This window comes from Lipotes vexillifer, unplaced genomic scaffold (assembly GCF_000442215.2).
Source record: "Lipotes vexillifer unplaced genomic scaffold, Lipotes_vexillifer_v1.1 scaffold47, whole genome shotgun sequence".
Lineage (NCBI taxonomy): Eukaryota > Metazoa > Chordata > Mammalia > Artiodactyla > Lipotidae > Lipotes > Lipotes vexillifer.
The window spans coordinates 1,515,831-1,533,556 of NW_006791298.1; the positions used below are offsets into that span (position 1 = coordinate 1,515,831).

A 17,726-nucleotide genomic window follows, 5' to 3' on the forward strand; every position below is an offset into this window, starting at 1 on the left:
GGATGTATGAGCCCGGCTTTTTTAAAATCTTTTTTTTTTTTTTTTTTTTTTTGCAGTACGCGGGCCTCTCACTGTTGTGGCCTCTCCCTTTGCGAAGCACAGGCTCCGGACACGCAGGCTCAGCGGCCATGGCTCACAGGCCCAGCCGCTCCGTGGCATGTGGGATCTTCCCGGACTGGGGCAAGAACCCGGGTCCCCTGCATCGGCAGGCAGACTCTGAACCACTGCGCCACCAGGGTAGCCCAGGCCCATTTTAGTATACAAACTTGTAGGGATATAGATGAAATAGTCAAATGTATATTAATAATATTTACTTTATAAATTGGGTTAAGCATTCCTATTTTAAAACCTATAAAATATCAGTTTTTTTGCCTGTTCTCACATTTAATGATAGAATTTTATTCAAATTCTTTCAATGCATATTAATGCCAGAATCTATATTATTACTAGAATCACTTTTTGATCTTTGAACACTGTTCTTCAACTATACCATCTTCATTTTCATCTAGGTTGTTTCAGATACAGTAATTTTTGAATCCATGTTGTCAGTCAAAATTTTATTCTGGGGCTTCCCTGGTGGCGCAGTGGTTGAGAGTCCGCCTGCCGATGCAGGGGACACAGATTCGTGCCCCGGTCTGGGAAGATCCCACATGCCGCGGAGCGGCTGAGCCCGTGAGCCATGGCCGCTGAGCCTGCGCGTCCAGAGCCTGAGCTCCGCAACGGGAGAGGCCACAACAGTGAGAGGCCCACGTACCACAAAAAAAAATAAAAAATTTAATTCTGATCTCAAGCATTATTTGCATAATATTAGGTTTTTTAAAAATCCCGCTTCTAAGTTTATATTGATGATTTTCACAGTGTAACCACTGCCTCTATTGTATATCAAAGTGCTTTTTATAAAGCTTGTTTAAACAGCATTCAGTGCTCACAGTTTGAAGGACATGCATCTTAATTACTAACTGTTAAATTTTCCAGCTTTCTTATTCTGTGAGGTAACATGTATAGTCTCCCTAAAGTGGCATTGATTAAGATTGTTTCAGCCCTAATGTGTCTTACCTAAACAGTGTTTTATTTTCTTTAAATAATTATATGTTCTTGCTTTGAGCATTAACTCTTTTTTTAATTTTTACTGAAGTATAGTTGATTTACAATGTGTTAATTACTGCTGTATAGCAAAGTGATTCAGCTATACATACATATATATATATACACACACACATTTTTTTTTTTTTTTTTTTCGGTACGTGGGCCTCTCACTGTTGTGGCCTCTCCCATTGTGGAGCACAGGCTCCGGACGTGCAGGCTCAGCGGCCAAGGCTCACGGGCCCAGCCGCTCTGCGGCATGTGGGATCTTCCCTGACCGGGGAAAGAACCCGTGTCCCCTGCATTGGCAGGCAGACTCTCAACCACTGCACCACCAGGGAAGCCCATATACACATTTTTTAATATTCTTTTCCATTATGGAAAAGAATATAAAATATCATCATAAGATATTGACTCTAGTTCTCTGTGCTATGCAGTGGGACCTTGTTGTTTATCCATTCTATATATAAAAGCTTACGTCTGCTAACCCCCGCCTTCTACTCCATCTCTCCCCCAAACCCCTCCCCTTTGGCAACCATGAGTCTGTTCTCTATGTCCGTGTTTCTGTTTCATAGATAGGTTCATTTGTGTCATATTTTAGATTCCACATATAAGTGATATCATATGGTATTTTTCTCTTTCTGACTTAGTTCACTTAGTATGATAATCTAGGTCCATCCACGTTGCTGCAGATGGCATTATTTCATTCTTTTTTATGGCTGACTAACATTCCATTGTATATATGTGCCACATCTTCTCTATCCATTCATCTGTTGATAGACATTTAGGTTGTTTCCATGTCTTGGCTACTGTGAATAGTGCTGCTGTGGACATAGGGCTTCATGCATCTTTTTGAATTAGAGTTTTGCCCAGATATATGGGCATTAGCTCTTTTCCTCCCTTCCCCACACCCAGCAGTGATGACAGTGTATGGGAGGAAAAACCCTTTTTCCTCTACCCTCCTAGGTTCCTCTGGCTGGGGCCCTGGAAATTAAACTGACAAAAGGCAGATTAAGAAGAACCATTTATTAACACCTGCATCATGCATATACACAGGAGAAACTCAGTGATGATTCACTCAAAGGAGGGGTTAGAACTTGGGCTTATGCAGCATCTTAACAAAGAACAGTGAATTTGTAGAGAAGTAACAAGACAAAGGAAAAGGGATTTAGGCTTTTAGGGTCAGCATACTGTGGGAAGGGAAATATATGGGGGGGAAATTAATAGAAGATAAGGATTGTTTTAGTAAGGTTTGTCACATACATCTCTCTTAGTGCCATCTCTGAGCTGAAGAGTCTAGAGTTGTCTCTGGTGATTGAGAATCAGGGGAGGATAGGAAGCTTTTCTGAGTTCACTCTTTTTCTTCAGTTCAAAATAATCCTTATGCCAAAGTGGCATATTTCTGGGTAGAATATTCTGATCCCCTGTAACAGTTGTACCCACATGATCAGGATGGGCTTGGATCTTTATTTGCCTTTCTCTCACTATGGTGGATCCAGTGACGCTACTTTATTATCTAATATAATAAGCCCTGAGTGGGTGGATTTTAAAAACACAGTGAAATACCTTACAAATATGTAATTCCCAATGCTCTTCTATTTAGAGTGTGCCCTCCAAAAAGGTAGAGGAACATTATCACTTCTGTCTTCATTGTAATATCCATTTGGGGTTACAGATATAGCTATATTTGTGGAGTGCAAATAGTACCCAATTACTTATAAGTTTATCATTCTCTGCCATCCTGTTACTCCATTTTAGTTGAAGGGTGAAGCCATCAAGATTTATAGATCTGGTTCTTTATTTTTAATTGTGATAAAATACACATTACATAAAGTTGACCTTTTAAGCATTTTTAGGCTTATAGTTCCTATGGCATTAATACACTCACATTATTGTACAACCATTACCACCATCCATCTCCAGAACTTTTTCATCTTCCCAAATTGAAACTCTGTACACACTAAGCAATAACTTCTCATTCTCACCTTCCCTCCTCCTCTGGTAACCAACCACAGTTCTACTTTCTGTCTCTCAAAATTTGACTACTCAAAGCACCTCATGTAAGTGGAATCATGCAATATTTATCCTTTTGTGTCTGGCTTATTTCACTTAGTATGATGTCTTCAAGGTTCATACATGTATCGTGTCAGCGTTTTCTCATTTTTTGAGGCTGAATAACATTCCACTGAAGGTATATATACCACCTTTTGTTTGCTCATTCATCAGCTGATGGACATCTGGGCTGTTTCTATCTTTGGCTATTGTGAACAATGCTGCTGTGGACACTGGTATACAAATATTTGTTCAAAAACCAGATTTTGGGTGCTCTACACCCAGAAGTGAAATTGCAAGATCATATGATAATTCTGTTTAATTTTTTTTAGGAATCATTGTACTGTTTTCCATAGAAGCTGTACCATTTTCGTTTCTGCCAGCAATGTACAAGTTTTCTAATTTCTCCACATGCTCACCAACACTTGTTTTCTGTTTTTTAAATAGGTGTGAAGTGGTAGCTCACTGTGGTTTTGATTTGTATTTCTCTATTAGTGACCTTGAGCAGCTTTTCATATGCTTATTGGCGATCTTCAAATATCCTTCGGAGAAGTGTCTAAGTCCTTTGCCCTTTTTTAAAATATCTGATTCTTTTTGCCTGAGGATTAGTTACCTGAGAATAATTTTATGTTTTTATTTTCTTCTCTATTTAGAAAAAAACTGAATTGATTTTTCTAAAGATTTAACCTTTCATACCCACTGTATTGAAATCTCAGATTTAGGCATCAATTCTTATTCCTCAGTTACATAATTGCCATTCACTTAAAAAAAGAAAAATCCAGACAGTTCAAAAATTGTTGTAAAATTTCTTCTTTTTAAGTAGTCAGTGGCTGCCATCTCCTCCTGACTCCCTTCTCTAATAAGTTCTTCTTATTTTATTCTAGGCAACTAAGTAGTCATATTTCCTTTCTCACCTCTTTTTTAATATTTGAGTTGAATTCTTTGTACTGTACCCTCCTTTGAGTATCTGATACAGTTATATACTCAGTTATATTCATAATCTATTTGATAAAATCTAGCAGTGTTTGGTACATCAGTTTATGAGAGGTCCTTTTCTTATCATTGAAGTATGACCAGTATAACCATGAAAAAACATGGACTGTTGTAAAAAATATAATTCATTTTTTTGTTTCGAACAACCTAAATTTCCAACAATAGAGAATAACATAGTGTTATTCACCATAAATGAGTTAAGGTAAATGCCTACGGTGACCATAATGTTGTCATTTAATTTCATGCATATAAATTTTAAAAAATATCGTAATAAAATACATCAATGAAAATTGTATGTTCTGGAAGATTGTAACTTTGGAAAACCATAAAAGACGTGTGTAAAAGGAAGACAAGGAAAGTGTAATAACTTTTGACTGTGCTTACCTGTAGGTTTTAGGTTTGGGGAACAGGTTGTTCACTAGGCAGATAAGAGTGTCAGGGAGAGCGTAGCAAAGGATTAGAGCTATGAAAATTCACTAGGTGTTTCCAGATCAGCAATGAAGCTATTTAAGTTGTGATCCAGCATGATCCAGGACATAATGAGTATCAACCATTGACCTTGCTTAGCTCGATAGATCTTTTATTCCTCTGCCTTGGTGAATGTTTATTTAAATCTACTTATTAATGTTTATAAAACAATTTTTTTTTGGTAAAAAATCCAGTGTTTGGAAAAAACAGATTTTACTAGCCTGTGCTCTTACAGATATTAAGTTACTAACATTTGTTACTGCTTACCACAGTATAAACTGTTACTTGAGAAGGCTTGTTTGCAGGGCCAGTTTTCCGCTATCATTATGATCTGGATTGAACAACATTATGGTGTTCCACATTTTATCATAAAGTACTAATGCATTTCTGTTTTCTTCCTCTTGAGATGAAAGAAAACTTTGGCATCGATTCCCTATCCTCCATACCCTCAACTGAAGGAAACAGTCAACAAAGCAGATTTGATGATCTGGAAAATCTTAATTCGTTAACGAAAAGTAGTCTGGATTTAGGTTTGTGATTTTCGTTTCTCATAAACACAAATTATATTATTTTGCAATCTTTCAGTTTTATTTGTATATATGATGAATTTTACTGTCACATTTTCATTCATTATAATGTTTTGAATTGAAATCTGCTTATTAATTAATCTGCTTCAGAGTATCTGGAAAAATAACGTGAATCATATTTCAGTTTAGAGCTTTCAGATTCTGTTTTCTGAGAGAGCTGAATTTTCCCTGCCTCATTTTGCTTTTTATTAGCTTTGTGGATTAAAACTAAAACTACTGCCTTATGCTGAATCTGAAATAAGTCTCTACTAATATATATTAAAATCTCTGATGCTATTAAGTGATACTGTTAGCTCATTGAATGGGGTTGTTAAATATTAATAAAGAGAGACATATTTTAAACATTTATGAAACATTTTTATAGCCATATATTACAGTCAATTTTGGTACATTAATAACTTAGTTTCCATTAAAGAATCCTAAAAGTATAGTGCTTCTCCTTGCCTCTTCCCATATTGATTCTTATATATTTTTGAAAACTTGACTTTAAAAAATAATCTTTCCTCATCTAACACTGCAATATTTAATGTCGTAATATTAAGATCCTTAGGTGAACCTGGTAAGTTCTTTCATAGCATTGGGATTTATAGAGCCATTGTTCAGGATTTATGCTGTCCTGTACCTGTTCTGACTCTACTTATAGGAAAAGTCTTTCTCTGTGGGCAGTTCTTGTGTTGTTTGGTAATATGCTGTTAGGAGAGAGAGATAGCTATAGAAAAGTTATGTAACTGTTTTTTATGGATTCAACATTCTGTCAAGTAAAAATCTAAAGAATGGAATTCTTAATGTGGTTAAAAATTGAAGGCTTCTATGAGATGATAACAATTGCCAGTTCCCTGCAGGTCAGAACACATCATGAATAGTTAATTTAAAAAGAAAATTAGGATAGTCAATTTTGAATATCTAAGATTAAATGAGTCTATTCAATTTTTCATAATGTATAACTGATTGTGACTAGGAGAAAAATGGGATTTTTCACCAAAACTCTCCTGGTATACTATTTTTTTTTTTAATTCACCACATTTCTGTATCCTCTGACTATTAAATACTTAGAGAAGATTTATGGCACAAATGAATTCATAAATGAATTAATGGTCCATATCTGTTTGATTACAGTTGATACTTTATAGCCATATAAGCACTATTTTGGACCCGATAATTCTGTTGTAGAGGGCTTACCTGTGCATTGTAAGATGTTCGCAGCCTCCCTGCCTTCTAACCCTAGATTCAGTGGTATTCCCAGTCATGATCAAAATCAAAATGTCTTCAGACATTGGCAAATGTCCCTTGGGAGACAAAATTGCCCTGGTTGAGAACCATTCACTGTTTTATACTGTCAGGATTGAAAGGAATAGACTAGAAATATGGGGTGGGTGTTTGTGAGGAAGGGCAGTGGAGTTGGGAAAAAGATAGGCAAAGGGATTTTGTCCTCATGGGATGATCCAGTCTTCCTCTGAGCCCTGCTCTGGGTATCATCTAAGTGACTCCAAAGTTATTTCCTCTGCCTCCTGCTGCCTGTCTGAGTTTCCTAGGGCTGTTGTCACAAAGAGCCACAAACTTGGTGGCTTAAAACAGCAGAACTTAATTCTCTCACTGTTCTGGAGTCCAGAAGTCCGAAATTAAGATTCTGTGCTCCTTCTGAGAGCTCTAGGGAAGAATCTGTTCTTTTCCTTGTCCAGCTTCAGGTGGCTCCAGCGTCCTTTGGCTTGCGGCTGCATCATTCTAATCTCTGGCTCCGTCCTCACGTGACCCTCTCCCCTTCTCCCTATCCATGTCTTCTCTTCTTCTCTCTCTTATAAGGACACCTGCTGTTGGATTTAGGGCCCACTTGGACAATCCAGGATGGTCTCATTTCAAGATACTTAATTTAATTACATCTGCAAAGCCCTTTTTTCCATATAAGTTCTCATTTATAGGTTCTGTGGCAGGGGTATACATATTTTACGTGGGCCATCATTCAACCCACCACACTGCCTTAATCCAGTATTTGACAAGGCCCTGGGAATTTATTTTTGGAGATTATGGCTTTAGGAATTAAGCTATGCTTGTATACCTTAGGCCTGTCCTCACTAGAAGAGTGTTCATAACCACATGCTTTTTGGAAAAATTTTTGAGAGCTGCCAGAATGCTGTGTGGCAGGTGTGAGTACTTGGGTTAGTGCTAACCATGGGTGGACTAAGAAATTATTGGTACAGAGCCAGTATAATTTCAGTCCCAGGCCCCTCAGTACTAAGCCATTAACTTGCTGTGTCACCAGGCAAGCCGCCCGCTTCTCCAAGCCCCTCCACCTCTTCAGCTGTAAAATGATGGAATTGGGCTAAGTGTTCTGTGAGGCCTCTTTCAAATCTGTAGCCCTTTGACCACTCTGTTAGTAACAGACAATTTTAGATTTACTTATGAGCAATTACATTAAAAATTATTTTTGAGAACCTATGTGTAAAGGGCTGTTTTTGACCCTGTACTTAATCTAAAAGTAGGTTTCCTCAAAGAGCCCATGCTCTTCACGGGCTGTGAAACTAAACCTAGAAATTAGCATAATTAATAATGTAAAGCATACAAGATAAATGTCAAATCAGTAATACATTTAGTGTTAAAAGATTTCAGAAGATTTCAAACAGAAAGTAGTTCTGTTTCCCAGTCTTTGACTGGCTCAGCCTGGAATGGGCCTCCAGTGAACCTGGATGAATTTCTGTCATTGCACACAGAGTCAGGCACACTCGCGTATTTGCATGCCTGTCTATTACCATAAGCTTCTGGAGGGCAAGGCTTATACCTGATTATGTTACCATAGTGGGTGCTCAAGAAATATTTCTTGAATGAGAAGGTGATGTACTGCTCCTGTGTGGTGATTTAACAGCATACCGATTCCCTACTTTTTTTTTTCCAGTTGCTAAGTTGTGCAGTAACGCCCTCTCTTCTCTACTTGCATTCTTCTTGCCTTTATTTTGTTTAACTTTCTATTCGTGCACCTCACTAAGTATAAACCTTTTGGAAATTTCCCCCATTTCTCTCCTATAAGCTTTAACTTCCATTTGTCTAGGAACCTTTTTTTTAAACTTCCCTGGGGACTTCTTTCGTGGTCCAGTGGTTAAGGATCCGCTTTCCAAAGCAGAGGATGCAGGTTCGATCCCTGGTTGGGGAACTAAGATCTCATATGCCGCGAGGCAACTAAGCCTGCATGCTCTAGAGCCCGCGCACCACAACTAGAAAGCAACCCGTGTGCCGCAATGAAAGATTGCGCATACCACAATGAAGATCCCTCAGCTAAGACCCGATGCAGTCAAAGAAATAAATAAATATTTAAAAAAGTAAATAAGTAAACTTCTCTGTTTTCCTAACCTGTGTGCTTCTGTTGTGGCTATTACCTAACAACTGCATAGGCCCCGAAGGATGCGATTTATTTTATGGGCTCCCGGGTACCGTGGTGTACTTGATGAACAGCTCTGTAAGTCTACCTGTGCCAAGCACGGTGAGAGAGGAGAGATGTGTATCTGAGCACTGCCAAGGTGTCCGTGGAGGAGGAGTGGGCAAAGGGTATGGGCAGCCTTGTGTGGAGCAGGTAATGAAAAGTTTTAAAGAAACTGAAGCAACCTATGAAACCCAGTGCCGCAATTTAATAGGCTGCTTTAGCAGTATCGCTGGATGGGAAATAGCTCTGCAAATAGAGCCGGTTCTCTGTTCTTTCAACTCCTGTTTTAGGCCATTTGTGCCAGAATTTCCATCCCATCCCTGGCCCCTTCTCAAGGGGGAGAAGGTAGACACAGGCAAAGCTAGAGCAGTGCGGCACTGGTATGGATTTGACCGTGCAGGAATGTAGGCCCAGGGGCTGGGAGTGAAGCATGTCTGAGGTACCGGAGACTTCCTTTAATACCACCTGAGCATTACAGTTACTTTCACCCCCTCTTCAGATTCTCTGCTGATTAGATCCTGATTCCAGTGTGTCTAGACAAGACAAAAAGCAGAAGTAGAAGTGAGTTTACTAGAAAATTTGTTCAATATGAAGAAATGGAAAGTTTAGGTGATGCTTATAGGAAAAGTTTTAGAAGAGTGTCTATATCTCTTAGTGATCATTTCTAATATTCTGATAAGCCAAGTCTCAAAAATATACCATAAGTGTATGGATTTAAGGGAGGCATTTGATTCACTATTCATCATATTTGTATAACATGATGAAGAAAGATTGGCTGGGAATTTATAATGGATGAGATATAATGGATACTGAGGTATATCTTAAGAGTAATTAATGGGTTTATGCCAGTCTGGGTGCAGGTCTCTAAACATGTGCTGTAGGACTGCATGCACAGCTCTGCTCTTGTTACTCCTTTTTTCAGTAAATGGGAAAATGACACAGATGACGTGTCAGGTAAGTTTGTACATTCTTTTTTGTTTTGGCCGTGCCACGTGGCATGCGGGATCTTAGTTCCCTGACCAGGGATCAGACCCATGCCCCCTGCAGTGGAAGCACAGAGTCTTAACCATTGGACCTCCAGGGAAGTCCCAATTTGTTCATTCTAATTAGCAAAAATTCCTTGACCTGGAATTCCCCACCTATAAAATATGGTTGCTGTTATCTTTTCTAACTCATTGTTTAATGTGAGAATTAAATAAGGTAACAAATGTAAAAGAATCCTGGAATTTACAAACAAAGCCCCTTTAAAAATGTAAGTGTTTTTATTTGGTTATTTGTTATTCTGTGGAATTATTTTTTTTTAATCAGTGAAATGTCAGTACACCTGTAATTGAGACAGCCTAGGTTGATAAAGGGAAAATTTGTAGTAAAGTAAGAATACCATCGTAGAGGGGATTCTTCTTTTTTTTTTTAATTGGATGAAAGATTCTTTAAATTCTGCAGTGCTTTATGGTTTTCAGACGTTTCACATACATGATTTCATATAATCCCATCATAACTTTTTTTTCTCCCTACCCGTATATTACCCTTCCCCACTTCCCTCTTCCCACTGGTAACCACTAGATTGTTTTCTGTATCTGTAAGTCTGTTTCTTTTTTGTTTTATTCACCAGTTTGTTGTATTTTTTAGATTCCACATATAAGTGATATCATATAGTATTTGTCTTTCTCTTTCTGACTTATAAGGGGGATTCTTTTTTTTTGTTTTTTTTTGTTTTGCGGTACGCGGGCCTTTCACTGTTGTGGCCTCTCCCGTTGCGGAGCACAGGCTCCGTACGCACAGACTCAGTGGCCATGGCTCACCGGCCCAGCCGCTCCGTGGCACGTGGGATCTTCCTGGACCGGGGCATGAACCCGTGTCCCCTGCATCGGCAGGCGGACTCTCAACCACTGCGCCACCAGGGAAGCCCAATAAGGGGGATTCTTTTGATAAAAGATTCATATTGCTAAAATAACATCTTTTCAGTGAGACCATGCTTAAAATTGTAACCCTCTTTCACTGAGCAACCCCTATCCCCCTTCCTTGCAGAATTTTTTTTACCATAGTACTGTCACCATCTGACATATTAAATGTTTTACTTATTTAGTTTAGTATAAATAAGTCTTCTCTCTGGAAGGGGCCTGCCTGTAGTAGATATCCATAACTATTTATTGAATTAATGAAGAATGAATAAGTATAATGAAGAGTGAATGAGTATATCGTGTGCTCACTATCATCTGGGTTTACTCTTTAGGCATGATGATTCCAAATGATGTTCAGGGTCCTGGCTTGCTTGTTGAACTTCCTGCTGTGGCTCAAACAAGGGAGCAAGAAGACTTGCCTCTATACCAACTCCCCAGGGCTCTAGCTGTTTCCAAGGCCTCGGCATACATAGGAATGTTGTCTTCTAGACATGCCACTGATGCATGGTATGATATCATTTCTCTTTGTTTTCGCATTATAAAATAGCTTTCTTTTCACTTCTATTAAAAAAAAACATTGTAAAGCAATTATACTCAAATAAAGGTGTTTTAAAACAAAAAACAAAAACAACCAGGCATGATTATGGTGGAACATTTGGAAAATGCAAGGAATATTATGAATAAAACCCACCATACAAAACAATTACTGTGAGAATTTCACATACTTAAAATTGTACCATATATATAACTTCTTTTATATATATACAATTTTGTATTCTTGCAGTTGTCTGCAAAATAGATTATGGGAGTATTTACTTAGAGAATGGAAGGTTAATTAAAAATTTAACAACTCAAGCAAGAAGTACTCGAGGACAAATTAGGGAGGGACTGGACTTAAGAGTTAGAGCAGCTGTAGGAATTGGTGACTGATAACATGCTGGGAGTGAGAAGGAGCAGGAGGACAACCTGTGTGTCTGAATGGGGCAACTGGATGGATACTGGGACCATTAATTCTTTGGCATAAGATTATAAGAGCATGAACAGGTTGAAGAGGAAAATGATGAGTTCTGTTTGGGACATGTTGAGGGTTCAGGTATCCATAGGACAATAAAGTGAAATGGAGTTAATTAAATACATGACTCTGGGGACTAGTGTTGAGGTCTATCCTGATGTGGATAATTGGGAACAAGATCAAGTGTAGGTGAAACTTCTGGATTTGAATAGTCATCCAGGGGAGGCTCAAGTGATAAAAGAACAGGGCCAAAACTGGAGTCCTGCAAAGCAGCAATATTAAGGGCATGAATTGAGGAAGAAAATAATGAAGTGGAATGAACAAAAGGTAGAAGGAAATTGATGAACTAGGGGTTGATATGGAAACCAAGGGAAGAGAGCATTTTAACAAAAGGATCATTGCAGACTATTGTTACATGCTACGGAGAGGTCAAGGTAGATAAAATGGAAGAGTTTTCATGGGGCTTGATCACATGGTTGCCCTTGGTAAGCTTAGAACAGTTTCATTAGAGTGGAAATCAGAGAGTAGTGAGTTGAGAATTGAACAGGTCAGATATTGGACAAAGTAAGAGCAGACTAGTGTTTTGAGGAACCTGATCATGAAAAGAGGCAGAAAGAACACGTTACCTAGACAACTGAAGGGCACTGTGGAAATGGGACAAGGAGGCAGATATATATATATTAAGAGATGTGAGCTAGGCATTGAATAAAAGATTTATTGTAACATGGATCAGTTAATTGGGCTTTTTCCTTAACTAACCAAATACAGTCATGCTTGGGAGTTGAATCATTACACAAACACACACACACACACACACATGCACACACACATAGATTGTGAAAGATCCAGAAAAGTGGGTGATTAAGTGTAGTCCCTGGAGAGGGTGGAGGGAGAGGAGGACACTACACACCTAGAGAGATTAACTTCTAATAGTTTGATAGGAGGAAGCTCATCTTCCTCGTGGACACAGGTGCCAGGAGGGTACAAATGCAGTACTATTAGTACCTTGAGGACTGGAATCCAAGGAGGTTCTTGCCCAATGACCTTGATTTTTTTTTTTTCTGTCATTTAGGAGAAAGGTTATTTACTCAGAATGATGGGGTGCTAGTCAAGTGGGCCATAAAAGGAGAGGCGTGAGGGTAGAGATTAGCTTTTGAAACAAGGGTAGGAGAGTAATGGCCTAGTGGTGGGAAGGAATTTAGAAAAATATTGACTCCATTTTCCCAGCTTGCCAGGGAGTGAGAGAGTGAGTGTCACCCACTCAAGTGTGGCATCCACGGCAGAGAAGCGGAAGCTGTTGAGAGAACAGAGGAGGTTGAGAGAACACTGAGGGAAGAAGTAAGCGTGTGGGGTGGCTTCTTTACAATTCAAGGTAATTCCTTGGAGTGTGACAGGTAGTTTGGCTGGTGGGGGGCCTTGGGGGGGTATGGGAACAGAAGCACCTCTGAAAGAAATACCAGAGCCATGTAGCACTGTGAGTACAGGACAGGAGAGGCGAACGAAGGAGTTGGAGGTGTTGCAAAGCATAACAGAGATGAGAAAGGGGTGGGATTAATTGGCCTTAACACTTTATTTATTTATTTATTTTTATGGGAGTATAGTTCACTTACAATGTTGTGTTAGTTTCAGGTGTACAACAGGTGACTCAGTTATACATATATAGATATATATCATCCTGAGTGAAGTAAGTCAGACAGAGAAAGACAAATATCATAGGATATCACTTATATGTGGAATCTAATTTAAAAAATGATACAAATGAACTTATTTACAAAACAGAAACAGACTCACCGATCTTGAAATCAAACTTATGGTTACCAAAGGGGAAACGTGGGGGGAAGTGATAAATTGGGAGATTGGGATTAACATATGCATAGAATAGATAACTAATAGGGACGTACGGTATAGCCCAGGAAACTCTACTCAATGTTCTGTAATAGCCTATATGGGAAAAGAATCTTAATGCTTTTATTGAAACCTTAGTCCAAGAAAGATTTTGTGTTATATGAAGTGTCTCAGACTTATATCACTTCTCTGTTCAGCGACCTGTGGCCTTTGCCTAGAGTTTTAGATAGAACCTTTGTAAAAAGTTGTCTGGCTTCTGTGTAGCTCATCTCTGAGTGGAAAGGGAAGACCCATAGGCCCAACTAGTTGGAGGAATCTGGTGGCTTTTCACTCAGCAGACCTGGACCAGGGTGTAGAGGGGAGGAGCTGACAGGCCCAGGGTCCTCGTGCGAGGGATCTAAGCAGCTCCCAGAGGAACGGAACGCATCAAACAGCCAGGGTTTGTTTTTTAATACTTTTTTTTTAAATTAAGGGTACTTTAATTAATTAATTTATTTATTTTTGGCTGTGTTGGGTCTTCGTTTCTGTGTGAGGGCTTTCTCTAGTTGCGGCGAGCGGGGGCCCCTCTTCATCGCGGTGCGCGGGCCTCTCACTATCGCGGCCTCTCGTTGCGGAGCACAGGCTCCAGACGCGCAGGCTCAGTAGTTGTGGCTTACGGGCCTAGTTGCTCTGCAGCATGTGGGATCTTCCCAGGCCAGGGCTGGAACCCATGTCCCCTGCATTAGCAGGCAGATTCTCAACCACTGCACCACCAGGGAAGCCCCAGGGTGGTTTTTTTGTTTGTTTGTTTTGTTTTGTTTTCCTGCGGTACGCGGGCTTCTCACCGCTGCGGCCTCTCCCGCTGCGCAGCACAGGCCCCGGACGCGCAGGCCCAGTGGCCACGGCCCACGGGCCCAGCCGCTCCACGGCACGTGGGATCCTTCTGGACCGGGGCACGAACCTGCGTCCCCTGAATCGGCAGGCGGACTCTCAACCACTGCGCCACCAGAGAAGCCCGGAAAGCCCCTAGGGTTTGTTTTTTTAAGAGAAAGGCTTGGCAGTGGAAGTGCTGGAGGAGTTAGGAACATGTTTCCACTTTTTTATGTGATCAAATTACTTTTCAAATGAGACACTTTTATTTTTTAAATTTCTCTTGTGCTGAGTGTTAATAATTGAATCTGGCCAAAGAATTCAGAAATGAGGCTGCTTTTCAGGCTATAGAACTGTAACTGTAGATTGGAAAAGATTTAAACAAATTTCCAAGCCCAACCCCTCCTCCCTTCTGTAGAAGGTGAAACATTCTATCAGTTGTGTCTTACTCAATTCTCCCAGCTTCAGAGAGAGCAGATAACACTTTACTCCTGAAGTGAGTACTTTGACAGGCTGTTTTCTTGTGCTGGCGCAGACATTTAAGGGCCCCAGCCTAATCTTTGTCTTGGGAGATCAGTCTTGCATTTGAATGCTGTTTTTTTGGCTTGCCGTCATGGATTTAGGATATATTTAAATCTCAGCAGGCTTCAGAAGAGTTCCTGTAAATCATACTCCCCCTTTTAATCTTTCAGGGTATGCCCCATGGAGTTAGGTTCATAGGTGAATATTTATTGCTACTCAGGAGACTTCCTGAGTAATGCATAGATTCTTTTCAGAATATAGTCTTTCAGATCATCAGGGTGTCATCTAGTGCTAAATGCTATATGCTCTTTTACAGTTTCTTCTTTGCATTAATTTTTGTGTAGGGCCCAGCAGAGTAATTCAGTGTGCACCGTGCTTTTGCATCAAGACAATTTCTCCTTACCTTTGGAGGCAGGACTGATGTTAAGAGGTTAGGTGCACCCTGAAACTGGGGATCTCTAGGAAGGGAGGATGGTGGGCAGGCAGAGCATGATAACTCAAAGGGATCTAAGTGATCTTGTTCTGAGTATCCTTCTTTCTTCATAACGTCACTTGAGATCAAGTTTTCAGAATTCACCTTGTTTTAGTCTTTTTCTAACTCACTTCTTTCATCACCTGCTGCCTGAAGACATGGGTGTGCCCATCAGTGGGGGGCATGGCATTTCTCAGACTAATAGGAGATTTGCAGTATAGATATATTTTGGTGCTGTTCAAATATGCTCTTTTTTATTTATGACTTCATGAGCCTGAGAGGGTTTCCCTTGTGTCTGTATTTCCTCACTTATAAAGTAGGTAGTTCTAAGGTTCAGTAAGAGTGAATATAAAGGGCTTCGTATAATGCCTTGAACATAATAAATGTTTAATGAAAGGCGGCTGGCAGTGATGCTGGATGACAGTGATAGGATCATGGGCCCTGAGGTGTATCTAGGGTATTCACTGTTGCTGAGTTTATTAAAACACTCAAGAAGATTGTAGAGTTTTTTTGTTTTTTTTTAAGAAATAAAATAGAATCAAGTCACAGTAAGTAAAACAAGGAAGGTGTCAGAGGCTAAAGCCTGGTAGGATGATGAACTTGAGGTGAAAGGTGAAAAAAAAAATTCTAAATTGAAAAAAAAAATCATGTTGTAGGTATAATACAATGCAAATGAAAAGAAATACTTTCAGGTATTGGATACTTTGTTTTGAATAGTAGGAGGTGAAATAGGAGGCAGAGTGTCATAGCTGGGGAAAGGATTAAGTGAGTTAATGTGATATTTTAAGTCCCCAGCACTGCATTTAGTGCCTTCTAAGTAAACGGTGAGTATCTAATAGTTTTACCTTTGAGTTCTACTGCCAAAAATTATGTGTAAATTCAGAATACCGGTAGAAGACTGAGAGTAAGGGAGAGAATAAATGTGTACATTTGAGAGAGGACTACTCTGGAATGTTTGAGTTGGGAGTAAAAAGGGGAAGTTTCCAAGGGTTTTGTGACACTTTCCTGTTTTTAGCATGCTGTTGCATGCTGTTGCAGATGCCAGTCACTGCAGGTGAAGATGAATGTGAGAAATTAGGACAAGAGGTGCATAGGAATATTACATTAATGCCTATGAAAATATAATTAGATATTTGATTGCTAACACAGGCTCTACAGAAGGTCAGAAGAGAAAAGGGAGAGACCTAAGGAAGCAACTTACCCTTTGTGGCTTAAACTTCTATTTCTTAACAAATGTCTTAAATGCAATTTTACAGGACAATTTTCTTAATTTTGATAAATGTATACGTTCATGTTACCAGCACCCCAATCAAGATATTGAACATTTCCATCCACTCAGAAAGTTCCCCCTTGCCCCTGACTTCTAATACTGTAAATTATTTTTTCTGTTCTAGAACTCATGTAAATGTTATCATGCAGTAGGTACTTTTTTGTATATGGCTTCTTTTACTGAGCGCCATGTCTGTGTCATTTTAAACTTTCATATACAAGAATGCCTAATTTTTTATGTATACTGGTATCAGGTAATAATTTGCTTTGTAATTTCAAAGTCATAGTGTAACATTTGTATAACTAGCCCTACTAGTTTGGAAAACACTAGTGCCTAAACCACTAGTGGTTCCAAATGCTCACATTCCCTGTGGTGTGTCACAGAAAATTGCCATATAGAATCTATATATTAAGAGGAAAAAGAAATCTTGAGATAGGTACAACCATAACCCTTCCTGCTTATATCATTTTGGGGTGCCAAGTTTGCTTGACCCTCATATGGTTTAGTGTATAGAAATTTCACATGAAAAAAAGGTACATTCTTGCCATCATTTTGAAATTGTTAAACTCGGCATAGTTCAGAAAGCAAACCTGATGCCTTTATGGGAGATGGAGCCACATTCGTGCTCTGGGTGGGACCACCTCTGCAGGAGAACAGTACATTTTCTCATAAAGGCAAAATGCTTGTAGGTTTTGCCTCTTTACTTTGTATTTACTTTTAAAGTTGCACTTGTTCACTTACCAGTGTTTATGAAATCCTCTATTTGGGATGCTTTTTCTATAATAAAATATTATCATTTGTGGAAAAAAAAAAAAGGAAAGGTCACCTTGGCCATCTAGATTCATCTGATTTTTGTATGATGTTGAAAATTTTATTCTCAAAGACATTGTATATTATGATGAAGTCTTACTATTAACATCTACTTGTTCATTAATGGGGCACTCCATCTTTCCTCCCAAATCTGTAATGAATTATAACTTTGGGCATTTGTTATAAAGGACTGAACTAAAAATAAAAAGCATTGTTTCTATTAGATGGTTAATTCCTTTAGGGAAAAAGTGGTTATAAAACTCTGGTTAAATGTAAAAGGCAAAAGTTCAGTTATTTTAAGATTTGAGATTCTAACTGATTGAGCTATTGACCATGTCTAATCAAAGTGCAAATTATAAAATTAGAGTTTAGAATTCTCTTGTGAAAGATTCAAGTACATTTGTGCAAATTTACACCTTAATATGTGCAGTAAAAGTATTTTACTTTCTCAGT

The 17,726-nt window shown here is 39.1% G+C and overlaps 1 protein-coding gene across 1 annotated transcript in view; it reads left to right on the top strand.

Annotated features, from left to right (window-relative positions):
* The window catches only part of PATJ (PATJ crumbs cell polarity complex component), a 357,124-nt gene that overhangs the window by 119,504 nt on the left and 219,894 nt on the right, over positions 1–17,726 (top strand). Inside the window, exons 21-22 of the mRNA XM_007464279.1 lie at positions 5,003–5,126; positions 10,826–11,000. Coding sequence (XP_007464341.1) covers positions 5,003–5,126; positions 10,826–11,000 — 299 coding nt within the window. The remainder of the gene's footprint in view (positions 1–5,002; positions 5,127–10,825; positions 11,001–17,726) is intronic.